This window comes from Equus caballus, chromosome 25 (assembly GCF_041296265.1).
Source record: "Equus caballus isolate H_3958 breed thoroughbred chromosome 25, TB-T2T, whole genome shotgun sequence".
Classification (NCBI taxonomy): domain Eukaryota; kingdom Metazoa; phylum Chordata; class Mammalia; order Perissodactyla; family Equidae; genus Equus; species Equus caballus.
The window spans coordinates 27,186,069-27,212,105 of NC_091708.1; the positions used below are offsets into that span (position 1 = coordinate 27,186,069).

A 26,037-nucleotide genomic window follows, 5' to 3' on the forward strand; every position below is an offset into this window, starting at 1 on the left:
GGGGTCTGGAGATAGGGCCGTGAGTGGGTGCTGGGGTTAAGGCCACGTTTGGGGCGCTTCCTGGGGGCTCCTGGTGGGAGGGCCTCGTGGTCGTGGTGGGGGATCCACATCCTGGCCACAGGCAGTCTGTGAGCGCCTCCCAAGTCGCAGGCCCCGGGCCAGACGAGAGACCCAGTGAGGAGTTGGGAATTTAGCTTCTGGTTGGGAGGGACTCAGGGAGAAGGGCAGCTGGAACCGAGAGCCCTGGAAGGCAGTAAAGAAAGGTCATTTACTGCTAAGGGGAAGGGCCTTGAAGGTCTGATGAGGGAGGTAAGTTTTCCTGGGTCGTAAGACGCACCATGGGGAGAAATGTCAGGTTTTGAGATGGGGCGAGACTTGCAAAGATCCTGTTTGAGACAGAGCACTGGATGCCGTGTGGAGGATGGACTGGGCGTGGGGACCCGAGCAGAGGTGGGGAGACGGGGGAGGGGTGGTGACAAGGGAGAGAGGAGGCCAGCCTGGCAGCTTAGGGGTGTGGGAGGAGGGGAAGTGGGTGCGTCCACAATGTGGAGGTGACGTGGAGAGGCCTCAGTGATGGACAAGAGGAGACAGACGGTGACTCTCTGGTGTTAGCCTAGGTGACCGAACCCAGGAACCTGGGAGGAGGAATAAGATGACGTTGCCTTTGGGAACCCGTAGCCCAGCCAGGTGGAGATGCTTCGTGGACAGACCTTCTGAAACTCGGGAGAGCTCTGAGCTGGGGGTGGAGCCTTAGGGGGTGGCCAGCCCAGAGATGCCACTCACCCCAGGGAACCTGCTTGGAATGCTCCAGTTAACTTTCAGATGAGACCAGGGTGACCGGTGCTCTGATGAACGCGGGGAACACTAGCCCTGGAACTCCTCGGTGCGTTCCTGGAACAGCTCCTCTGGCGCACCAGCTTGTCTGGGAGTTTGGGACAAAAGTCGTACGCAGGCAGCCTTGGATATAGGGTGATCTGGCACAGAGTGCTGGCGCAGGGCCCTTGCACAGAGCTGCAGGAGCACCAGCCTCAGCACCTGTAGATGTGTGACTCTCCGGCCAGGGCTGGGCTGGGCTCCTTCCCCGGAAGGCAGCACAGAGGCCTCAGGGGGCCAGCAGCTGCCTGGAGCTGCTCTGGGTTTTCTCGGGTCAAATGTTGATGATGGTGCCCACCGTGTGTTGGACCGTGACTCTGCACTAGGCGCTATGCATGCACTTTATGTAGCTTGTCTCATTTGACCCCTGCAAAGACCTAAAGAGATAGGTGCGGATACTGTACCCATTTCCACCCATTTCCAGATAGGGAAACTGAGGCTCAGGCAGATTAAGAGATGCTCTAGGAAATGGCAGTGAGACCTGCCCCCACAAGTCAGGCAGAGAGAGGGGAGCTCTCTCGGGGATTTCTGCCTTGCAGAGGCCTCGGGTCTCCCAGGCCGTGGGGCACGTCAAGATCCCGAGGACCAGCAGCAGTTCGGAAGTGGCGGGTCTGTTCAGGAACGTGTCTCTCTTGGCCTGCTCTGGGACTGTCCGGTCTTTCCTGTTCTCTTTTGCTCCCAGACTGACCCCTGTTTCTGTGGCAGCCGGTTCCTCCCCAGTTCCTGCTGGCCCGCTGCTGTGGGGCCTCTGCCCCAGGCCCGTGGCAGCCCCAGCCTGGCCTGCAGCCTGCTCCCATCCTGCCAACAGATACGCAGAGGCAGGAGGAGGGCCCACCAGCTGCTTCTCCTGCCATTTAGAGGAGCAGCTCTAGGTGTGACAAGTGAGGCTCGTAGCTAGCAAGTGGGTCCTCCTGGACTGGGGACCTATGGCTTCAGGGCCTCCTGGACAGGACTCCAGCTTGCTTCTGTGTATAACAGATAAGGGAGTGGATTCCAGAAAATACACTGGAGTGGGGGTCTGCTTCTCCCCTTAGCACTTGCATGAAATGTCAAGGGAGAGAGTTGTGCTCTCTGCCTGGACGCTTGGCTGGGAGCCTAAGGGGTGAGCAGAGGTGGACGCAGGACGGGCCATGTGGGTGGCAGGCCCGGGTCTGCCAGGCGTGGGCCCTGGGCTGCCCTTGACCTGTGGCAGGGCCAGGACAGGGTTAAAGAAGGGCTCTCCCAGGATGGAATTCCTGACTTAGCCGAGATAGGAAGAGAATGTTGTGTGTCTGCAGGAATGGCTGAGATTCTAGGGCGAGGGTCCTCACGGTTTATCAGATCCCCTTTGGGCCTGGGAGGTGACCTGGTGAGACTGTGGGACTGGCCTGCTCTGGGATTCTCTGGCTCCTCCTCTCTCACATGGTGTCGACTTCCAGAGCCACCTCTGGGGCCACCCATCCATTCATCTTCCGTCAGTCAGCAAAGCTTTATGGAGTACCTACTACGCGCTGTCAATGGAGAAGCCGGTCAAATGGGCAGGGCCTGCCCTGAGTCTGGATGGGTCGCTGTGCAATCACTCCTTCAGCTCATTTACTGAGCCCTTGGGAGCCTATGGCCTGTGGGATAAAGATCCCGCTGCCAGACTGAAGGATGGGAGAGACCAGTGGGTGGAAGAAGGTCCAGAAACAGAGACAGCAAAGGTGAGGGACTTCATCCCTCTTGAGGTCGCAGAGGAGTGATACCCAAAGGGCCCAGGTGACTTGCCCGGCTCACTCGCAGTGACCAGCCGTGGCAGGGCTTTATTTTGGATCCTTGGGTTTGTCTCCCGGAAGACTCTTGTCAGGGCTCCGTGGCTGGTACAGGCTGGAGCCAGACTTCAACCCCGCTGCCTCCTCCAGAGCCCAGGTCTTCCCATGTACCGGTGACTCATACATCCCACGCTCAGATCCATCAAGAGGGTGTCCCCCTCCCATGGGGAGTCAAGATCAAGGACTTTGAGAAGCCAGAACCCTCAGGAGGCTGGCATTAGCTGACCTTGGTGGCCCAGGATGGAGTCATCGGGTTGATTCCTGTATCCAGTGACTCATGGTTCTTGCTGCGGGAAAGCACCGCGGTTAAGAGCAGAGCCTCTGCAGCCAGAGGGCCAGAGTTCACATCCCGGCCCTGTCACCTCCTAGTTCTGTGACTGCGGGCACATTACTTGGACTTCCTGTGCCTCCGTTTCCTCATCTGGAAAATGGGGAATGAGAGTAGCTGTCCCCTTGGGTTGTCGTGAGGAGTCGCGGAGTCACTTAGAGCAGTGCTGGCCTGAGGCAAGTGCCAGGGATGGGTCAGCTGTGAGCACGTGCAAGACGCCGGGCCAGCAACGGGGCACAGACTCGATGTCCCCATACTTGTGAACACAAGCCAATTACACCCATAAACGTAGAATTACACCATGATAAGGGCTCCCCGTGAGAGGCACTGGATGCTGGGAAACCCCACGAAATGGGGATTCCCAGAGGGTGGGAAGGCTGAACCGAGAGCTGAGGTGCAGTGGACCAGGTGGAGGGGCAGGAGGAGGCTAGGGGGCGTGGGAGGCCTGGCAGGTGGTGGTAAGACTTTTGAACTTTATGCAAAGTGTGGCAGAAAGACGTGAAAAGGTTCTCAGCAGACGTGAAATGATCGCAAGAGGTTTGCGAAGGCCGTTCAGGCTGCTGGAGAAGCAGAGCCTGTCGGTAGCCAGCAGGGTGAAGGGGGCCCATCGGGGAGGCCTGGAGCCGCCCTGGTGAGGATGCTGAGGCTGGACCGTGGTGAAGTTGGGCAGGATGCAGGGCTGCGGTGCAGGTGAGGAGCTCTGGGTCAGAGGCGAGCAGGGCTCCAGCTGTGCAGAAAAGCAGCGCTGCCTTGCCAGCAAGGAGGCCCTTGGCCCTACTCCCCTTGGCAGCCGGCCGTCCCGTCCCTGATCTGGCCTGCTTGTTTGAGGTGCATTACCCGGGATTGCTATGGGCCCTTGGGCACCAGGGAGGCCACGCAGGCGAGAAGGGGCACGCTCGGTGACCCAGGGGACTACTGGCAAAGCTGGTGGGAGCGGAGATGGAGACAGCCTCAGCCTCAGCCTACCTTTCCCCCTCCTCTGATGACTGAGGTAGGGCATGCTCATTAGGGAAAATGGGGAAGAGTCTAGAAAGCATCAAGAAGAATGCATGCATCCTTCAGGGGCCCTGCCAGTGATAAACACTGAGCGCATTTTGAGCAGCCTGGGGACCCGGGACCAGCCAAGAGCTTTACGCACTCTGCAGGAAAGATCTTGTTACCTTCGTTTTACAGATGAGAAAAACGAGGTCCAAAGTGGCTAAGTAACTTGCCCAGGGTGACATTCCTAATAAGTGGCAAAGACAAGATTCGAACCCTCTGCCCGACTCCAATTCATACTTTTAGCCACAAGGCTGTCCAGCTCCACAGTTCTCTGGCCGTCCGTCTTCTGTGGATTAAACAATATACGTTAATCAAGCTGTGTATATATATATGAATATACACATAAATGCATGCATACAGTTATATGAATAACTTAAAATCTGCCTTGCACATAAGCGCAGTGTAAGTGTTTAGCTGTTATTTTGTGAACTGCGTCCTAGAAAGACTGAACCAATTCATGCTGCCGCTAGCATTAGAGATCTTAAAAAGATAATTCGTTATTGTTTTCACGTCATTTCACTGATGATCGATGAGAAGAATGTTTTTCTTACATCTGTTTTCCATTTGTACTTCACCATTTATGAATTTGTTAATTTTTTGGGTTGGAATGTTGTCTTTTGTTATTGATTTGTAGAAGTTATTTATGTTTAGATATTAAGGTTATTTAGGCTTCATCTGCCTTACAAATATTTTCCAGTTTGTTGTTTGCCTATTAAGAGTATTCTTGATGATTTTCACAAATGGAAGTGTTATCCTTTTTTTTTTTTTTTGACAAACAGTAATAGCTAATACTTATTAGGAACTCAGGATGTCAGGTGGTTGGGAGAGCACGCTACCATATGTAAAATTTATGGTTCTTTAATTTTACACTTCGACATTTCTTTCCCATCCTAAGACCAGATAGATATTCACTATATTCCTGGTCATTTCATAATATCATTTGTACTCTTAAAAACTTAAACCATCTGGAATTAATCTTCATGGAGGTGCATATGAGGAGGGCCTCGGACTTAATTTTCTCCCCGATACTTAAGCATTTATTAAATAACTTTTCCTCCACTGATTATTATATGATAGACCAGGATCTATTTCAGGCCATTCAAATATGTTTCATTTCTCTGTTTTTATATTCTTATGCTAGTAAAATACTATTTTTTATTATGACATTTACTGTCTTTATACTGTGTTTCTTCCTCTTCCCCCTTTTCAAAACTATTTCTGGCTATTTAATCTGTCAGATGAACTTTATAAAGCCCATCTTAATAATTTCCTTTAAAAAAACTCTCTTGGGGTTTTTACTGGAATTGTATTAAATGTGTATATTAATTTGTGAAGAATTAACATCTTTAACATATTAAGTTTTCCTATCTAAAACTCTGGCATGTCTTCCCATTTGGCTGAACTTTTAAAACATCTCTTAGTAAACTTTTATAGTTTTTATAACATAAACCCTGCACATTTCTTAGTATTTATACTCAGAAATTTTATATCTCTGTCGCTGTTATGAATGGGCTATTTTCCCCATTACGTTTTCGAGCTGGCTCTCAGCTATTGAAGAGAACTATTGACTTTTGTGTATTTGTATGCTTTGTGTTTATTTTATCACCATGCTCTTTACTGAATTATCTTATTGGTTCTTACAGTATTTCAGTTAGTTCTGGATTTTCTAGACAGGCACTTATATGGTTTGCAAAAAGGGTGTATTTTTGTCTCCTTTTCCTCAGCAGTTAGTAGTCTATTTGTTTTTCCTGCCTTATTGCATTGGCTAGAAATTCTAAACACGTGAAATAGCAGTGGTGATAGTGAGAGTTCCAATGAATCGTCAGAGGATGTTCCCAGGATGGGGCCAGATCTGACGCAGTCCCAGCCCTAGAATTCTCTTTTGAGACTCCATTCATTCGTTTGTTCATTTGTGAAATATTTTGTGATGCCTCCTCTGGGCCAGGCCCTGTGCTGGGTGCTCAGGATCAGAGACTATTTGCACAGGGGACCCTGGCCAGAATTTCCCTGTCCTTCATGGCTTGTTCCTCCTCTGTCTCGGTCCCTCTCTAGGCTTCATCCACCCACAGCCCTCTCCTCTCTCCACCTCCCAACCCAACCTGCAGGAAAGGAGCTCATAGTTCCCATTCCCACTGTTTTTGTAGCATTTGTGGTTGAGGCCATACCTTCCCAGCCATCTTCTAGTTCTGCAAGGCTCTGTTAGCTGGTCCAGGGGGAGTCTGCTGTTCCCTACACAGAGAGGGAAACAGGCTTGTCCAAGGTCACACAGCTTCGTTGGCTGGAGAGCAGGTCTGGCGACCAGGTTCTCGTCCTCACCAAGGTGTAAACGACTAGTTAGACTTTATATACTCCTTTTGTCTTTTGCTGGGGAATTTGCAGGAGCCTGGCTGTGAAGACTACAGTCTTCTCCACCCCAGAAGTCACACCTTCACCTGCCCCCGGGTGCCTTGGGCATCCCGGGGGCCGACACTTCCTCTGGCTTCCTCCTGGTCTTCCTCCAGCCGAAGCTTAGCTGAAACCCCCTTCAGGGCTTTCCCTGCCTTCTGGGTCAAGTTCTCTCCGGCTTCCTTCTGTACCCCGCTGGACCATAGTTTTTCATCTGCAGTGTATTGAAATGTGAAGGGTTTGGGGTCTGGAACTGGACTGCCCGAATCTACATCTCATACGATCTTGGACAACTTATCTCCTCTCTGGGCCTTGGTTTCCTCATCTGTGAAGGGAGGGGCGTGGTCGTTGCTACCTCACGGGTTTGCGCGTCCAGGGTTCGAAGGGCGCTCAGGAAATGCAGGTGTTTGTCTTCCTCGCTGGTCTCTCTGGTTCTCCCGCAAGAGTTCTCCGCAGGCACGCGCTGTCCTGCGCCCCGCTGTGGTGTTCCCTGTACGCATCGCAAGCCTTGGCTTGTAGTAGATGTTCAGTAAATGTCTGTCCTTGTGGGTGTTGCTGTCAAGCAGGGATTACCCCTCCAGCACTGTGCCGGCTGCTGCGAATGCAGAGAGAAACCCACAAACAACTGAAATGCCCCAGATGCGGACTCTGGGCAAGGAGCAAGTCCATCATCTCTTTGGATCTCAGCTTCCCCTTTTGTAAAATGACAGGACAGGATACACGAAGGCCCACCTCCGAAAGCTTTTTAAGCCCAGCTCCTCTACAGGCTGCAGACCGAGGTGGGCAGGGGCGGGTAGGGAGAAGCTGCTGTCCTTTCTTGGCCATTGGAATCCTTGGTAGCCCTGGGCCTGGCCGTGCTCCATGGACATAAAAGGCCCTGGAGCCGGGCTGGTGGTCTGCTGAGGGTGAGAGAGGGTCGGAGGGGTGGCTGCAGGGGGCGGCAGAGGGTCCCAGAGGCAGGTTCTGCAGAAGTGACCTGGAGGGGCCCAGGTGGCCAGGGAGTTGGGGTCCTAGCAAGGAGGGGCTGGCCTTCAGCTCAGGGCAGCTGGAGGGAGTGTCGGAGATGCATCGGGGCTTCCCATTGGTAAACGAGGGCTTTGAGGCCAGAGAGACCTAGTCAGACCTTGCCTCTTAGCTGTGTGTCACCCCAGGCTGTGACTCAGCCTCTCTGAACCCTGGTTTTGGTGCTGAGTGACAAGTGGGTGTTAAGAAGACTAATGGAGTTGCTGCATAGAGCGGATGCAGCAGAGTATCGGGCACGGAGCGAGTGGGCAGTGAAAGACCCGTCTATCCTCTTTAGGGCTCTGTCCAGTTTGGGATGCAATGATTTCTTGTGGGGAGTGACTGAGTCAGGATTTGAAAGGTCTGGGTTCTGATGAAGAAAAGAACCAAGCGGGAATTTAAGTTGGGCAAACCGCTGGTCCCATGTGTCACGTCCTTTATCTCACTGGCTCCTCGCCAAGAAACCTGGGAAGCTGGCAGGTGCGCGTGCGCGTGCCTGTGTGCGTGTGTGTAGGTATGTGCGTGCCCCCGTGTGCATGTGTGTGCACGCCCGTGTGTGCCTGTGTGCATTCTGTGGCCCCCATTTTAAAGGAAACAAAAACTCAGAGAAGTGACGTGACTTGTCTGAGGTCCCAGTGTGAGTTCGTGGCTTCACCCCAGAACTTCGAATTCAGGGTCCAGCTCGGGGAGGGAGCAGGGGAGTGAGGGTGAGGAACGGGGCTCAGGGGCCCTTGCAAGGTGGCGTCAGGGTGGCCCGACTCTCCAAAGGACCGTTCCCTGAGCAATTCGTCCAGGTTGGGCCAAAGGAGCGAGCTGCGGCCAGGGCCCTCTTCAGCCCCATCAGAGACACAGCTGAGAACTCTGTGGGCCGTTTCCCGGAGCCCCGTGCTCTCAGGACCCAGGAGCCCTGTGATGGGGCCACTCCCATAGGCTGGGCACAAAGGATGCTTGTCTCTGGGGGACCCACCGCGTATTGGTTTCTCCTCTGTTGCCTGCCTATTCTAACTCATCGGGTGCCAGCACATCCGGGAACACAGATCTGGGAGTCACATCTTCAGGGTCCTAGTCTTAACTCCGCCACTGCCTCATCTTGGGGCCTCAGAGAGTCCCTTTCCTTCTCCCAGCCTCAGTTTCCCCGAATGTGCTACGGGGATCATAGCACTTCCCTTGCCCGTCTCATCGGGCTGTTCTGAGAATCTGGTGAGGTGGGGGATGTTGCAGACTGGGAAGGGCTGTACACAGATGCGAGTAGGTGTCGCTGCACCGACCCTCGGTAACTAGAGTGGTGAGGTGATCGTGCTGGAAAATAGGGAAGCATTGGGCCTTCCTCTTGCACGGGTCTCTCGGAAGCTCTCTGAGAGCCCCAGGGAAGCAGCCCAGGGGCAGTCCCAGCACCGCTCACCTGCAGGGACCTGTCACCCGTGTGCCTGGCCCAGAGATCTGCAGGTTGGTTGGGGAGGGTCCATTCCAGCTGTAGCTTGAAGAAGGTTTATGGTCTGGCTTGTGATGATTGGGGTGTTGGGGGGTGACTGCCTGAGCAGACGCCTGGCAGCAGGAAAGCACAAGGCGTGGCTGAGGAACGGGCTGTGGCCTGGGCAAGGGGCAGAGGGACCCCATCTGTGGGTTTGGCTGGTGGAACGAGAGCAGTCTCGACAGGATGGCTGGGACGAGATGACGGACGACTTGGGATGCCCCAGGAGGTGTTGGGACTCTGTCGTCATGCAATCAGTAGGGAGCTATGGAAGGTGTTAGAGCAGAGGAGTAATGGGATTGGGGAAGACTGCTCGGGAGCTGTGTGAGTGAGGGATAGAGGGGCGGGCGTTTAAGCAGGGGACAGGGCTGAGAGCCATGTTGGGGGGGGAGATGTCCTCTCTAGACTACTCCGCAGCCAAAGTGGAACTGTTTCTGTTACAGGGACAGAAAGGGGACCCCGGGCTCTCACCAGGAAAGGCCCACGATGGGGCGAAGGTAGGTTTCCAGGGACCCCAGTGCTCAGGGAAGCTGGGGAGTGGAGAGTAGGGAACCCGCTGTGCTCTGGGACGAGCCCTCCTGGCAGAGGCCGCTGCATGACCGAGGCAGGGCGGAGGGAAAGTCTGGAAAGGTCGGAGTGTGGTTGGCTGTGTCCTCGAAGGCCTTCCGCTTTCCCACCAAATGCAAAGCCCGGCCGCTGCCTTCTTCCAGGGTTGCAACCGATAAAAGACTTTGCCTGTGGACACACCTTTGGTGAATGGTCTTTTGCCTGAGGCTCTGTGTAGCTTTCTGCAGGGCCCACTAGGTGACCCCCGGCATCCAGAAGCTTCTTGGTAGCACGTGCTCAGGAAGCTTCCAATAGACAAAGTCCCCGCTGAGGTTGTTGATTCGAGCAGATGGGTCTGTGGATTTCCAGGAGGTGGGGAGGGAACGAGCTGGAGCTTCAGGGCCTCCGGATCCTGAAGGGCTCTGAGACCAGAATGTTCTCCTATGGAAGAGAGAATACTCCGGCCAAAGGACTTTATCCGTCTCTGAAGCATCCACCCCAGAAACTAAGCAAGGGGCCTGGAGGGAGTGCAGGTCGTGTGGGAACAGAGGAACCCAGAACTCCAAATAAGGTCCCCCAGCATTCCCAACATCTGTATCCTGGAAGGAATGCTCCAGTCTGTTTGGTTTCCTTCTGGACACGATGGAAGAGCCCTCCTGACAGGCCCAATGCTGCCTCTCAACCCAGCCTCCTGTGCTTGGGCACACAGAAGTGTCAGCTCCCTTGATTTCCCCTAGATACGGGTGGCTCATTCCTTCACATCCTCCCTGATAGGTTTTCTCATTCAGCAAACAATTCTGCCACCTACACTCCCATGTACTCCTTATCAGAACCTTATAAGCCAGGGCAGAGGGGCCCAGTTTGCAGATGAGAAAACAGAGGCCCCAGAGGGGCGTGGCTTGCTGGAGGCCACACAGCTGGTCAGGTGCACAGCAGGATTTGTGCCCAGGTCTAACCGAGTCCAGGGGCCCTAGCTTCTCTCTTGCTCCTGGGTTGTCTAATCATGGGTCCCATGGTGGTGGCAGAAATCCCCCCTCCTGGGTGACCACCATACCCAGCAAGGCTGAGGAGTGGGCAGAAGGGACGATGTCTCAGGAATGCAGAGAGGGAGCTGGTAGGAGTGGGACCAAGGAGTCGCATGTCCCCTGGGGCAGTGGTTTTCAAACCTAGTTTTAGGAAGAGAATCCATTCCCCACATGGTACCTCCTGCGGAAGTCCAACCTCTCAAATACGTCAAATAGAGTGACTAGCTTGAGAGGGGGGATGTTGGGTCTCCCACCCGCTCAGCTGCCCCCCTGGGAGACCCCCGAGCCTCCTCTGAGGTCTCTGTGAATCATCTTTGTAAACAACTGGCCGTGCGAGGTCACACTTTCAGCTGAATGAGTCTCTGTCCCCTCCCCCCACCTCACCGCCTTGTCTGTGTTTTTTAGGGCGACATGGGCTTACCTGGGCTCTCGGGGAATCCAGGACCTCTTGGACGAAAGGTACGCCTCGGTTGCAATGCTTTGCCCTGCCCAGTGGGCTTCTAGCCAGCGGCGTCTTTGGGCAGGAGCTGTGTGCTGCCCACCTGCCCGCCCGCCTCTCCCCGGCCCCCCCAGGTCCCTCGTGGCGTGGGGATCATGGATGGGAGGGGAAAGAGGTTTCTGAGCGTCTGTGCTGGCCTGGGGGCAGGAGTCACCTTGGCTTGGAGTAGGTCCCCCCCGCCCCCCCACCCCCCCACCCAGGGTTAATGAGGCATGACAAGAAGTGGCCCTGGTTTGCTCTCCTTCCTCTGGGGCCCGGCTGCTCCCGGGCAGGCCGTCCTGGGGAATCTGTATGGTGGTGGAAGGAGTATTGTCAGAGCAAGGAGGGCCCCGAATTGGTCCGGCTCCACCTCCCACCAGCTGAGCGGCCTTGGGTCTGCGCGTCCCCTCTCTGAGCCTCAGGCTCCTCCTACCTGGGATGGAGACATAACCTCCCTCCCTCCCTGATCCTGCACAGCCTGGGGCTGTAAGCCTGGAGCAAGGCCTGGAGCAGAGAAGCTGAGACACGGGGGCCCTACCGTGCTCCACCACTTCTTAGCTGCGTGGCCTTGGGCACGACAGCAACCTCTCTGAGTCTGATATTCGCCCCTTCCTGGTATGCTGCAGGGGAAGGGGCGTGCTCCATCAAGTGATGAGTTCTCTGCACCTCCGGTGCTGTTGTCCTGCCACCCTGCTCCCACCCCTGCTTCACTATGCTCATGGAGTGATGTCTCTGAAGGCCTTTGGGGGAAAGTCTGCCGTTTGCCTAGATGCTGGCTCTCTGGCTCACACCGCCCTGGGATCCCTCTCCAGCTTCCCAGCCAAGGGTCTCCCATCCTTCAGACTCAACTCTAGTTGTGCCAACACTAGGAAGCCCTCCAGAACCCCAGCCTTCAGGCCGGGAGCCTCCGCTCTGCCAAGGACCCTTAGCCCTTCTTAGCATAGTTATTTTTGGCCCCAAGACCAGCCTCACCGACCAGGGTGTGCAAACCTGTCGCTCTCCCTCCTGAGCCTAGCACAGGGCCTGGGCGTAGGAGGCGTTGAGGACACAGAGGAGGACAGCGCAGGCCAAGGGGCAACCACGTTTTGCAGGAAAATCGCCCATTGCTGATGGGTTTTCCAGTCGATCCTTCGGCCTAGGGCCATCTCTTAAGCTTCCACCCTGGCTCCCAGCTGTGACCACAGCTGCCCTCTCTCTGGGCCATCTGGTTTCCATCTGGACGGCTGTGGGGTCTCCTGGCTCCATCCTGTCCTTGCTCTGAGGGTCTCTGGCTCAGGAGGACTTGGAGCATCCCGTCCCCCTCTCCCCTTCTCCTCCACCCTGCATGGTCAGAACCGGCCACGCCATGAATCTGAAGCCGTCCGGCCCAGACGGGAGAGCGTGGCTGTCCGCAAGCTGGGGAAACGGTGATTTTTGGCTCCGAGAACACAGGGGGACTCCCTCTCCCCACTCACTTCCCCTCTGGGCTCCAGCACTTTCTGACAGATGAGGTGTGAGTGGAAAAGTCTCCTTCCAGGGCCCCGCTCGTAAAGCCGCTGGGGGTGGTCTCACTCTGCTTGGGGGTGGGAGTCTAGCGGAGGTGGCGGGAGATGGAAAAACAGCCTGGCCTGGCTCCCGCCTGGGGCTGCAGGGCTTGCTGCTCTCGGCAGATGTCCAGGGAGGCCGAGAGTGCCCAGCCGAGAGGAGCCAGCTCACCTGAGCGGGAGAGGCATCCTTTCTAAGTCCAAGAAGAATCTCTGTGCGGTAGGAGAGCGATTTGGCAAAGCCATTTACACCGAGTCCCTCAGGCCCCAGCCGAGGCGAACATGGAGGAGTTGGTCTGTGGCTGGCCCATGTCACCTGCTCCCAGAGGGTGGGGGATGGCACATGGGGGAGCTCAGGTCCCAAGGCAGGGCCCCCTGACCAGTTGTGGGGGGTCAGGGAGGAGGACAAATGTGGTGGGCAACCAGGGCTGAGATCGTCACTGCTTGTAAGCGGTCTCTCCTCCCACAAGCATCTTTGGTGACAACAGTGGCCACTTTGCGCTGGGTCCTGTGGAGTGGCTTTTTGCATCATCTCATATAGGGGGCCTGAGGGGAGAAGGAACATCAGTGGGTGAGAGGTGAGGCCAGCATCCTCTGTCCTCTGCACCAACACGTTGAATTTTGGTGTCACCTCAGAGCGACACCAATAATCCTGTTCATTCATTTATTTGACAGAATTGACTGCATGCCTGTGGTGTGCCAGCCACTGTGCAAGCCAGTGAGTCGAATAAATAGATGAAAGTCCCTACCCCTTAGAGCGTGCGTTCTTGTTGGGGGAGAGACAGTAAAGGCAGGACAGATCTAACGTGTGTGAGAAGATGAGAGGACAGTGGGGAAAATTAGGCAGCTAAAGGGGGTTTGGTTGGAAGGCTCCCATATTGCCTAGTGTGGCAAATTAGAGGTGGCAGAAAGGGTTACTGTCGCTCGTCACATGGTTTGCTCACAATAGCCTCCAAGAGTTAGGCAGTATTGTGCCCATTTTACAGCTGAGCAAACTGAGGTCCGGTAAGTCTCTTTCATTCACTCATTCATTCGTTCATTCTTCCAGTCATTCTGCAAGTATGTCCCTATATACCAGGCCCTGTGCGACGCTGGTGTTAATGCAAACGAGATGGCCTGGGGCCTCGTGGAGAGCGCAGTCTATGGCACTGGTTCCCAGCCCCACCGGGCGTTAGCACCAGCTGGAGAGCTCGGGCTGCGCCACAAGGCTTCTGATTCGGTTGGTCTGAATGGGACCCAGGCACAAGATTCTCACGTGCAGCCAAGACTGGGAGCCACTGGCTTCGTGGAAATGCCTTCCGGGGTCACTAAGTGGATTTGAACCCAGTCTCTGACCCTCGGGCCTCGTCTATCTCCACAACGCTGATTAAAACAGCTTCTTAAATAAGAGCGGGCCCATAGTCAAAGGAGGCTCCGCCCACGAGAGGGTTTGTTTCTCTGCCTCCCAGGCTCTCTAAGGGGCTTTGCTGAGAAACTTCCCCAGGGCTGGGCAGGCACACACACCGGGTGGGACAGACCTGGATGGAATCCCGCTCTGTCCCTCTCCTGCTGTGTGAGCTCAGGCAAGTGGCCCCACCTCACTGAGCCTCAGTGGCTTCATGGAGCCGTGGAAGCATTAAATGAAGGATTGCATCCTCAGCACCCAGCATGAGGCTGGCACGCGGTAGGCACTGCATACATGTTTGTTGAGTGAATGAATGATTATGATGATCATGGAGAAGGCCCATCAGTCATCTTGCTTAATTACCAGTTAACTGCCCTCCACTAGCCAAAAAGGCTGCCAGAACCCTATTTGCGCCTTGGAGGGCAGAGTCCAATGCTGTCCCTGGTCTGACCTTCTTGCCTTCTCTCTTCTAGAGCAGGGCTTCTCAACTGGCTGTGATTTTGCCCCCCAGGAAGCATTTAGCAATGTCTGGAGACATTTTTGCTCATCAGACTGGGAGGGGGTTGCTAATAGCTTCTAACAGTAGAAGCCAGAGATGCTGGTAAATAGCTATGATGCACAGGACAACCGCGCTGCCACAGCAGAGACTTATCCGGCCCCCAGGGTCAGCGGTGCTGAGGCTGAGAAACTCTGCAGTGTGGAAACCCTCCCTCCGACCATCCCTGTCTGCCCCGGGCGTTGCTGGCCGATCCCCCGACATGCTCGCTCCTCCCCATGCATCTTCACCTAGCTGTCTCTTGATTCTGTTCTCAAATGCCATCTCCTCTGAGAGCGCCTCCCCAGCGCCTCCGAGCAGAAGTCACACCTCTCTTCTTCTCACGCCAGCCCATCTTCTCAGTCTCTTTGGGACTCTGCGGTTTCTGGCTGGCGGGCAGCTCTGCTGATGTCCTTGGCACGTTTGTCAGAATGGAGCGAGCGCACGGAGGACCTGTCTGTCTTTGTTTCCTCAAGCGGGGCTTAGCACAGTCCTGGACGCGTGCATCTGCTCTGTTCCACATCCCCCTCCCCGGCCTGTGGTAGACATCTCTAAGGGATCTTTCTCGCCAAGCCTCTGAATGGCCTCTGAATCTTTCTTAACACGTTGCCCCAGGTAAACAGGACTAATGGAATGAAATTGGTACCCAAGTTGAAACTTCCTCCTGGCTCCCTCCTGCAGCCCTCACCCTACCCACCAGCCCTCCCTAAGCCGCCTGAGTTGGCTGCTGTCTGTGGGAAGTGTGGGAGGCTGTACCACAATGGGAAAGGGGAGGGGATCACCTGGGAATGTCCTGGGGGAGCATCAGTACTTCTCCTTTGTTCCGCTTCATAAGCGTTTAATGCCCACGTCCCCTTCTAGAAGATGGGGACTGAGTTCGCTTTGTTCTCTGGGGTATTCTCAGTGCCGGACACAGAGGCTGGCTCCTCTCTGAGGCTCAGGAAGCCATTGTTGAATGAATGAACAACTGGATGAATGAAGGAGCCATAGAGAAATTGTCCCTTCCTGCCCGACTCGTCTCCAGTACCCACTGAGCAGAGCTGGACATCAGATGCCCGGCTGGGGCGTGATGGACTGTACTTTTGAATAAGCCACACAAGAAATTTCAGCATCCTTTACTTTCTGAGCCAGCAGGATGCTCTGAGAGGCCAGCTGGGGAAACCGACGTCCAGAGACGAGCAGGGACTCGGCCAGTATCATGCAAGGAGCCATTCTGTTGGTGTGTGTTCCTTCCTCGCGGATCCTGTCTGTTAAATGGGGCTCTCGGTCCTGCCGACTGCCTGGTGTGGCCTGCAGGCAGCCAGGGTGGCAGGAAGTTGAGTGGGAAGCCGTCTAGAGCGCTCAGCAAGGATGGCGAGTTCCACTTTACTGCAAGAGGAGCCGGGGCCTCATACAGGCTGGGGTGGAGCCAGGGTTGAACAGCTGAGGTCCAGGCACGCGTCGGGTCCCCAGGACCCCCGGGCAGAGACAGGACCCCCCCGCCCCCACCTCGCCCCCTTTACCCAAAGCCCAAATAGCGTCCCCGCCGACGGGAGACTGTCTACAGCCCCAGTGAGGTGATGTCTGGTTTCTCCTTGAGCATTGTAAGCAATGATTAATCTGGCTCCCAAACCAAAATATAGACGGAGTTCTATTATAAACACCGTCCTGTGGAGACCCGCCTGCCGGGCAGCCAGAGGTCCCTTGCAGATTCTGTGGTCCCCGGGGCTCCCCAAAGCATCTGCTCTCCCCTCGTACTAGTCAGGCACTGCTCACACGGAGAAATTGCTGACCGTGGGTCCACCTTGCGGTCAGTGCCCGCCCCGTAATTGCTGGGGCCCTGGGGAAGATGATGGTTTAGATGCTTCTGGGTCCTGGGGCTCTGTCATTTGAAGCTATTTGGCTGGCCCCGGCTTGGTAAACACTCTTAGGGTACTTCCAGGGAGCACACAAACCTGACCCCACGCCCCCCCCCCCCCCCCCCCCCGCCTCGCCCCATGCTTGGCTGTCCTTAGTCTGTGCTGCTCGTGGCCAGCCAGGAGAAACAAGTGCTCGTGGCAGCGTTCAAGGCCCTTCAGGGGCCGCGGATTGGGAAAGACCTAGGAATCGTGGCCTTCTGGACAGAGCACAGCCCAGCGTGTCCAGAGTCCTGGGGAACAGTCTGGGCTTGGCCAGAACTTGCTAAGTAACTCTGGGCACGTGCCTTCCTGGCTCTGAGGCTGAGTTTCTTAGTCTGTCCAGTGAGAAAGGAGGTTGTTGAACTGATGGCTTCAGCCCCTTCCAGCTCAGGTCCTGCAAAATCCTGTGACTGTCCGCTGCCCCCATAATGCCGCAGTGATCTGGGAAGGTGGGTCCGTAAGGGGGTCATTCCCTGGCTGGCCCTGTGGCTCTTCTAGACTCGCCTTGGGCCACAGTAAGTATGTCTCATTCCATGATTTGGTGGCTAAGGATACAGGGATTGGAGTCACAACAGGGCACTGCCCCTGGGCAGCTGTGTGCCCTCAGGGAAGTCTCTTTACCTCTCTGAGCCTCAGTTTCCTCATCTGGCAAGTGTGCATGGTAATTCCTCCCTCCAAGGGGCGATGGCAAGGATTTGATGAACTAAATATTAGGGCTGTAGTGCCAGGCTGGGCACAGGGCAGGCCACTGTCTGTGTCCCTGATGATCATTCGTTTCCTTTTGGCTGCATCCTGAGTAAAGGGTGAATTTGAAACCTCCTCCTGGGACTTCCCTGGCAACACTTCTCTGCTGAAGCTTTCATTTCCAGCAGGTTCCTTTGTGGCTGCAGAGGAAGCCACAGGCGCAGGTGATGCTCAGGGCCTCCCTGGTGCCCGTTCACTGTTCTCTTGGCATCCTTGCCCCGTTATCACATTGGCTCTTTCACCAACCCCTTGAGGCAGGCAGAGGATGGCAGAGTGAGGCTCAGAGAGGGCAATATCCGGGGCTGAGTCACACAGCCTAGAGCTCAAGGCTCGATTCAGCTCTTCATGGGAAAAACCTAGACTTGTTCTCCCTCATCTGCCTCTCCAAGCAGAGAAAGCTTAATAACAGTGATTATACGCGTCATATTGTGGCCCGTCCCTGCTCGAAGCCCTCCTGTGGTTCCCATCCCTCTATCTGACCACGCCACCCCTCTACCCTCACCCCTCACTCCTGCTCCAATCGCATGGGCTTTGTTCCCCCTTGAACACCCCCTCCCCCACCCAGAGTGTGCTTGCCTCAGGGCCTTTGCACCTGCTGTTCTCTCTGCTCCGAATGCCTTTCCCCAGAGAGCCAGCCCTCTGTCCAGCTCCCTCACCTCATTCCTCTCCGCAGAGTGGCCTCTCTGTCTGTTCCCCTGCGGTCGCCACCCCTCCCAACACTGCCATTCTCTGTCCTCGAACGCTGCTTGCTTTTCTTCATTGCGCTGGTCACTACCACACACTCTCTCCTTCTTAAAAATTTTATCTCTAATTATGGTAAGAAAACCCACATAACATAAAATTTACCATCTTAACCACATTGAAGGGCATGGTTCTCCAGAACTTTTTCATCTTGTAAAACTGAAACTCTACACCCGTGAAAAGAGCGCCTCTCCATTTCTGCGTCCCCCAGACATGATCTTTTATATTTATTTGTTTTCATAGCTCCTTAATGGGACTGTGAACTCCATTAAGGCAAAGATGTTGTCTCCTCCTTCATCTCATGCCTACACGGTGCTGGCACATACAAGTTCGGTAAATGTTTGTTGAATGAATGAGTGAAATATGAAGATCGAAATGATAAGAGCAGCTGGTCTTTACAGGGCCCTTGAAGTCAACTGTGCTAGATGCTTTACACGCATTATGACATGCTATCCACTCACCAAACCTTATATCCCCACTTTACAAAAGAGGAAACCGAGGTTCAGAGAGGTGACGTCAGAGGCCCCAGGTCACGCAGCCAGCTGGCAGTGAAGCAGGCTAGGAATCCAGATCAATCTGAAATCAGAGCTCTTAACCACCCTGCATGCTGGCTGCTGGCGGTGGCCTGTGCCTCAGTTTGCCCGCTGGGGAACAGAGCACACGCCCCAGCTAGAAGGATCCCACCAGCCGTGTTCCCTCCGTCCCGTGGGTACTGGCCTGAGATGCGGCTCTATCACTGAGCAGCCTGGAGGCAGGCATGAGCTGGTGCAGGGGAAATGCTTGTAAACTCCCCGACCTCTTGGATCCAGCCGCCTCTGCTGTTTGTGACTCAGAGTCCCGCTTCCGGGCCTGTGCGGGGCACCGAGTGTGCACACCTGTGTGTGTTTGTGTCCGTGCCTGAGCCATGCGTGCCCGGGACGCCTGCAGGGCTCTGGATGTGGCCTCAGGTGTTGCAAGGACCGGCGGTAAGTGTCAGCCTGCTGCTCCTTAGCAAGGGGACATGGGGCACGTGGCTTCAGACTCAGTTTTCTCCTCTGTAAAATGGAAATAATAACCCCTGCTCCCGGCCTCCCCACCTCGTCTGGCTGTTGTAAGGACCAGAGGAGGTCGTGTGGGGTAAGCGGCAGTGCGTACAAGGGGTCTACAGGCACTCTGTGTGTGTGTGTGTGTGTGTGTGTGTGTGTGTGTGTGTGTGTGTGTGAGATACAGAGTCTTGTTTATCACCCTCTGGGGGAGACTTTGCACTCGAGTTCTCAGACCCCACAGCTGAAGGGGACTCAGAGTTCCAACCCCTTCATCTGAGGTCCAGAGAAGGGCAGTAACCCAGCCAGAGTCGCACAGCAAGTCCGAGACTGTCTGAACCAAGCCCAGGGCTCCCTGTCTGCAGGGTCTAGTGGAAATCGGTGCGGCCGCCTTTCTGAAGTGGAAAGCCCCTGCTCGGCCCGATTTCACAACAGCCCCAAGCTGGCAGAAGCTTCAAGTCTGGGCTTTCCCTTCCGAGAGCTCCTAACTCACGAAGTGGTTCAGGTGGTCGTCCCCAGCGCCACCGGAAAGCGAGTATCATTTTGGTTCTCTTGACCTGGAGACCTGGCCTTGGACCATGGGAGTCGGGCCAGGGGCCGGAGGGTCAAGGCTGGTGCTGGGATGCTGCCGGAGTGCTGCTCAGTCAGGCATTCTCATGACCTCTTCCCCCTGGCATAGTTACTGGGACCAGTGGGAGGAAGGGCGACCACTGTTTGGCTAATATCCTTGGTCAGTATTGGGGAGATCTTTTCCGAGGGGGGGTTTATGAGAAGGGGCAGGTCCTGGCAGAAGATCCGAGCATCACATGGTGGTTGAGCGCATCCCACACCGTAAGGTCCCGATCGCTCCACCCATCCACTGAGGAATCCCTCTACCCCTGCTTCTGAGGGTGTCCCCCTTGCTCTGGGTTTGGAAAGAACGGTTGGGACACAGTGTTGCTCTGTCACAGTTGCTGTATCCTAATTCAGCTCACAAACCTGCCCGCGGAGTCAACAACCCCCTGAGGTCTTCTGCTCTCTGCTGCTGGCAGAGGAGAGCCCAGAGGAGCTTGCTAACTGTGCTGTACGCATCTCCCTTGGGCGAGCATCTGCCAAACCAGCCTTGCGTCCGTGCCGCGGTACAGGCAGCGCTCAAAAGGCGGCCAGGGAGCCTGGGCCTCTGCCAGCCGCACGCCCAGATGCGTCTTCCCAGCCTGATGCGGTGTCTTCCCCTCCACAGGGACACAAGGGCTATCCTGGACCGGCGGGGCACCCCGGAGAACAGGTGAGGGCCGCCGCCTCAGCCCTGCCCTGCTCGCCTTCCCTCGCTGCAGCCCCTGCCCGGCCCCGGCCTCCTCCCCGGGCCCCACTCCATGAGCCAGCCCCAGAGCCAGGCCGTGCTGCCTCCCATCCTGCTGGCCCCCCCTCCTCCCCCAGCCACATCTGCCCGAGAGAGCTGGAGTCCACGCCGGCCTGGCGTTGGCATGAGCCGCTCCCCTCCGGTTCGAGGCATGAATAGCTGGCCTGTTCCGGGCGATGTTAGGGGATATTATACACGCCGCCACGAGGTTTGCAGGAATTTTGGCTGCCCCAGCCCAAGTCAAACAGCAGCCACTGCCAGCGTGGGAGAGCCAGCCAGCCTGCTCAGTGCGGTCTTATTCCTGGGCTGTGAGCATGGCGGGTTTTGTCCCTCCGAGCTGGTCTTACCGGTTTCACAGAGGGGCGGGCTGGGGGGCCCAGCGGGCCCGGTGGCTTCCCCTTCCTCCCGTGGCATCTCACATTCCTGCCCTGCTCTTTGTCCATTGTGAGCCCTGGTCCCCCAGCACCCCCCAGACTGGAGCTGAGCTGGCCCTCTCCCTTCCTCATGTTTTTTTCCGATTCCTTTGCAGGGGCAGCCGGGACCTGAGGGCAGCCCAGGGGCCAAAGGTTACCCTGGCAGGCAGGTGCAGTATATGGCTTCTGGAAGCTCTGTGGCCATGGTGGTGCGGAGATGGCCACGGGTGACCCCCGGGTAGAGTGAGGCAGTGGGCTGGGGCCAAGGAGCTGCGCCCGCCGATGAGGGGGGCCCTGAAGAAAGGGCTGTTCAGGGGGTGGGACCAAGGAACCCTCTCTTTGAAGCCAGTGGGGCGAGGATGCTCAGTAAGAGCAGAAGAAAGAGGACTGCCCGTGCTGTGGGGGTGGGGCTCCAGAGGCTCCTCCCACTGGGGGGTTCCTCTCTGGGCCATCTTCTTGGGACCCTGGGGTACCTGGGGGCTCAGTTTGAAAACCCCACTCCTATTCTGCAAAGGGGGAAACTGAGGCCCAAAGGAGCCAGGACTTGCCCTGGGTTGTTGGCAGCAGGTAGAACGCCTCCATATGTCCTCGCCCCTCTGTCTTGTATGTTTCAGGGGTTACCTGGACCTGTAGGAGACCCCGGCCCCAAAGGCAGCCGGGTAAGTGGGCCTTGGCAAGTGCCACACAGGTGGGGCCCTAGGTGGGCATTGCCTGTCCCTCCAGTGGGCCTGATGGGAGGTCAGGGCTGGAAGGCCTCCCCCTGTGGTCTCTCGTGGGGGCTAGAGTCAAGGCGCTCCCACCGGCATGCTCCCAGGAGAGCAGAGGGCCCGGTGATGGGGGACCCTGAGCCAGGTAAGCCGTCGTGGTCCCCACGGCTGGGCAGACTGGGCCACAGAGGTTCTGTGGGGGCTTGGCCACGGTCTGGCTGCTACAGTCAGGCATTTTCTTGCTGTGCCCCCAGCACATCCCAAGGGCTGGGAACCAAAGCTGGGGCCACTTTGTCTGTCCTTGGAATCTTCGGAGGCCTCTCTCCTGCTCCCGACTGAGGGCTGAGGGACCACCCTTTGTGGAGGGCTTCGGCACCCGGTGGGTGGTGCTGCCCAGGCCTGGAGGCTGCTGGAGCGTCTGATCTCCCCTCCTTCAAGGTCCCCGGAGCAAACCCTGCGTAGCCAACAGGCTCAGTTTGCCCATCTTTGCAATGAGAGTGATGTCCCTCCCTACGGCTAGTGTGTCACGGGGGTACCAGGAAGTCAGAAACAAGTACTGCTGAGGGGGACCACCGGGTGGGCTCCCAGGCAGGCTGTCAGCAGTGGAGAAGGTTCTGGGTGAATTGAATGGGAGCAAATGGAGTTCAGAAGACAAAGAGGTGATCTGGTGGAACCGTCTCTTCTACCTACAAGGGGACTGGGATCCCCAAGGGCCCCAGTTCACACTGCACGCCCAAAGTGGAGCTGGGATGAGGACCCGCTTTCCTGAGGCCTGGGCTCACTGCTTCTCGAAGAATGCTCAGCAAGTGGGTCACACTGTCCTCGGTCAGGCCAGGTCCGGTGTGACATGTTCTCTGCTCCTGAGCCAAAGCTATTTATGGCCACAGTCTCAGCCCTAATCCCTGGGACTGACTGGCAGCTGTTAGGAGAGTGTCTGGGAGGTGGGTGAGGGGGCGGGTGGGCAAGCTCCCAAGGACCTGATGATGGTGATGATGATGATGGTGATGACGATGGTGATGGTGATGATGATGATGGTGGTGATGATGATGATGGTGATGATGATGATGGTGATAATGGTGGTGGTGATGATGATGGTGATGATGGTGATGATGATGGTGGTGATGGTGATGATGATGGTGGTGGTGATGATGATGATGGTGGTGATGATGATGATGGTGATGATGATGATGGTGATAATGGTGGTGGTGATGATGATGGTGATGATGGTGATGATGATGGTGGTGATGATGATGATGATGATGGTGGTGATGGTGATAATGGTGGTGGTGATGATGATGGTGATGATGGTGATGATGATGGTGGTGATGGTGATGATGATGGTGGTGATGATGGTGATGATGATGGTGGTGATGGTGATGATGATGGTGGTGATGATGATGATGGTGGTTATGGTGGTGATGATGATGATGGTGATGGTGATGATGATGATGATGGTGATGGTGGTGATATGCAGGGACTGAAGAGGCTCCTGTCCTAGGATGCTGAACCTCCCTCCCTCTCTGTTCCCACGGGCTGTGGCCCAGAGAGGCTTTCTGAGCCCAGAGAGAAAGTCTTCTCAGTTCCCCGATCTGCCAGGAGGACTGGAGAAGTGACACAGGCTAATGACGTCTGGGGCTGCTGCATGTTTGTCATGCTAGCGGCATCTTGAGGCCACATGTGGAGAGAGAGCTGGTCTGGCCCCAGCACAGCCCTCTCCAGGGTCACAGGGCCCTGAGCAGCATGGCTGAGCCGGGGCCGCTCACGCTTCTCTCCCAACCCTGTCCCACCACCAGCTTCATGTTTATCAAGTAGGGAGAGCGCAGGCTTTGGGGTCGGGGCAACTGGCTTTGAGACCTGCTCTGCCGTTAACCAGCTGTGGGATCTTGGGCAAGTTGCTGAACTTCTCTGAGCCCATTTTTTCACCTGTACATCTGGGATATAAGCCCTGGTTGGAAGGATCAGTAAATGTCGCTTAAGATAATGGATATCGATCACGCTGGATGCCAAGAAGGAGGCTCCATGACCTCTTGACCTTAGAGGGAAGGAGAGACGGTTGTGAGTCTGTGAGTCTGTGATGGTTGCATGTCTGTGGGAGGCAGTGTAGCAAAGTGGTTAGGAGCCCAACCCTGGGCTCAGGGGAGAAAGTGGTACATCCCTTTAAGGGATGGTGCAAGAGGGTGCTGGGGGGGCACGGAGGAGATTGCTTCCGGCTCAGCGTGTCGGGGATGCTCGCAGAGGAGAGGGCATTAGAGCTGGGCTGGAAGGATTTGTCCTGCAGGCCTGGGGGTGGGAAGGGCATGCTGGCGGAGGGCACAGCACGAGTAAAGGCTGGGAGATAGAACGTCAGGAGCATTCGAGGGGAGGGTGCATTCCCTTGTGTGTCCAGTGAGGGGGACAGCCGCCATGTGCAGGGTGCTTGGGAGGGCTGGACACGTGGCACACACACCCACGCCAGGGCGGCAACTGCTGTTCCTGCGGTGCTTGGCGGCCGGTTCCGGGGGGTTGAGAGCCCACGTCCAGGGCCTTCGAGGCCTGGAAGAAGGCGTTACAGAAGCCACGGGCGCCCGCCGGCCTCCCGGGCGTGGGTGGGACCTGGTGCCAGGCTAGCAGCTAACCCGGGGGACAGCTTCCTTCCCGCAGGTCCCGGAGCCCCCGGCGCGGGGCGGGCCTCCTCCCGCGAGCGAGCGCCCGCGCCCTTCCCTGGCGTGAGGGTATGTGCCTTTGGACTACATCGTGGAAGCCAGCACCATGCAGTCCATGGGCATATACACTTGCCTCAAGGCCTATGTCATCGAGGAGCTGCCGGAGCCATGCTACAGCGAGGAAGAGGAGCCGGGCGAGGGAGGGCGGCGAGGGGGCGTGGGATGGGGCGGGCCAGCCACACCGCCCCGTGCAGCCCCCCTGACCCGCCCCCTGCTCTTTCGTAGGGTTACATTGGACTCCCAGGGCTCTTCGGCCTGCCAGGGTCCGACGGAGAGCGAGTGAGTATGCTTCTGTTTCCCACCCACCCCCTCTGCCAGGTGCAAGCCTGGAGAAGTCAGGGAGTCCCTCCTGGAGGAGGTGCCCTTGAGTTGAATAGGAGTCCACTGTGGGGACCAGTCAAAGCACAGGCCTTCCAGACGCGGGCAGCACGCACAAAGGGAAGAGTGTGTGCAAAGTCAGGGCATAGAAAAACTCTGCGAGTTTGACAGTCGACACGGTCAAAGCGCTGAGTGTGAGGTGGGAAGAGGGGATATGAGGCTAGAGGGAGCACTGGGCCGAGTTACACGGCCCCCAGGCTGAGGTCAGAAAGGGGCTCTATTCTGAGAGCACGAGGGGCTGCCCATGGGCTTTCAGCAAATGAGAAATGGGCCTGTTTTGGACATCTCAGATCCAGGGTCTGCAAACTGTGGCCCGTGGGCCGGGTGCCGTCAGCCGTCTGTTTCTGTAAAGTTTTATTGAACACGCCTGTGCTCAGTTGACGCGTTGTCTGCGGCCGCTTTCGCTCTCGGTACAGAGTTGAGTAATCATCACAGAGACGGGATGGCCCACGGGCCTATCCTCTCCATCCCCTCCCAGCCTGAGCCCGTGTTTGGGAACTGAACTGGAACCTCATCGACAAGCTGGGTATAGAGAATCTTAGGAAAGCAGAAGGAGCACTTATTGAACACCTACTGAATACCAGGGGCCCTGGGCGCTTTCCTTGGGCAGTTCCCCAGCTCAGGTCCATGCAGACCCCAGCTCTCTAGAGGGCAAGGACCATCCATCCGATGTGCACGTAACTGGCGCCTGCTGTGTCTGTGGCCCATCCCCTAGGTCCTCTGTGACTTCCTCTTGCGGGTGGCTCTGGGGCTGGTTTGGGGCGACGCTGGTTGTCCCGTGCCCGAACTGCATCCTGACCTCTTCCCTGTCTCTCCCCCTGCAGGGTCTGCCTGGCGTTCCTGGCAAGAGGGGCAAGATGGGTAGGCCGGTAAAGATTTTCCGTGTCTATGATGCAGACTCTATGGGTGAACTGGGCCTCCCGCTGGCCGCGCTGCTGTGTCCACCCGCGGCCTGCGCGTTCTCCGCTTCTCTCTGCTTGGTCGTCGCTCTGCTTTGAGTGTGTGGGGCTGTCGGGCCTGGTGTCCTGCTGCCGGAACACAGCGTGGCTGCTGCCTGGCTGGGGCTGCGGCTGCGTGGGCGCCGGCCCCCGGGGGGCTCCTCTCGCTGTGTGTGCCGCAGGTGCTCTGCCGTGCCCTTCTGTGTCTGGGTCCTTAGTGTCCACGGGCCTGCTCGGACTGGGGGATCTCGGCCGGACAGGTGACAGTGCTCCTGTCTCAGAAAACACGCAGTCTCCACATGGTCTTGGTGTCACCAGTTCCACTGGTGCACACACAAGGCCGGAGGGCAGTGGGGTGTGGGCAGGCCCGCAGCAGGGGTGCCCCCAGGAGGGGCTCAGCAGGAACCCCCAACATGCCAGCTTTGCCCGTGACTCTCCATCATGGGAGGAAATCGTGTTTCCCCTTGTCCGGGTGTCTGCGGGGCAGGAAGAGACAGCCAGGGCCCAGAGAAATTAGGTAACTGGCCCACGGTTTCACAATGAGTGACTAACGGAGCCAGGATTCTAACTCGGTTTGTCTCCACGGCTTCTGATCTCGGTGGTGCATCAACGTGGCCTCTCGGGTTCACTGGTCGGCGATAATGTTGTAAACATGGATTCCTAGAATCTTTCCTGGGGGGAAAGTCATTCATTCCAATGACCTCATATTTACAAGGGGAAACTGAGGCTCCGAAGGATGGGGTGGTGTGTCCAGGGCCCCGCAGCCAGGCAGAGAGACCCAGGACTGTGACTGAG

General features: G+C 56.5%; 1 protein-coding gene across 5 annotated transcripts in view; it reads left to right on the forward strand.

The window, feature by feature from the left end:
* The window catches only part of COL27A1 (collagen type XXVII alpha 1 chain), a 144,235-nt gene that overhangs the window by 24,705 nt on the left and 93,493 nt on the right, over positions 1-26,037 (forward strand). For 4 of the 5 annotated variants that reach the window (XM_023628722.2, XM_023628721.2, XM_023628725.2 and 1 more), the window contains exons 6-12: positions 9,334-9,387; positions 10,867-10,920; positions 19,985-20,029; positions 20,634-20,687; positions 21,132-21,176; positions 24,152-24,205; positions 25,129-25,173. In XM_023628722.2, the coding sequence (XP_023484490.1) occupies positions 9,334-9,387; positions 10,867-10,920; positions 19,985-20,029; positions 20,634-20,687; positions 21,132-21,176; positions 24,152-24,205; positions 25,129-25,173 (351 nt within the window). The remainder of the gene's footprint in view (positions 1-9,333; positions 9,388-10,866; positions 10,921-19,984; positions 20,030-20,633; positions 20,688-21,131; positions 21,177-24,151; positions 24,206-25,128; positions 25,174-26,037) is intronic. The other variant, XM_023628724.2, reaches the window with a different exon arrangement.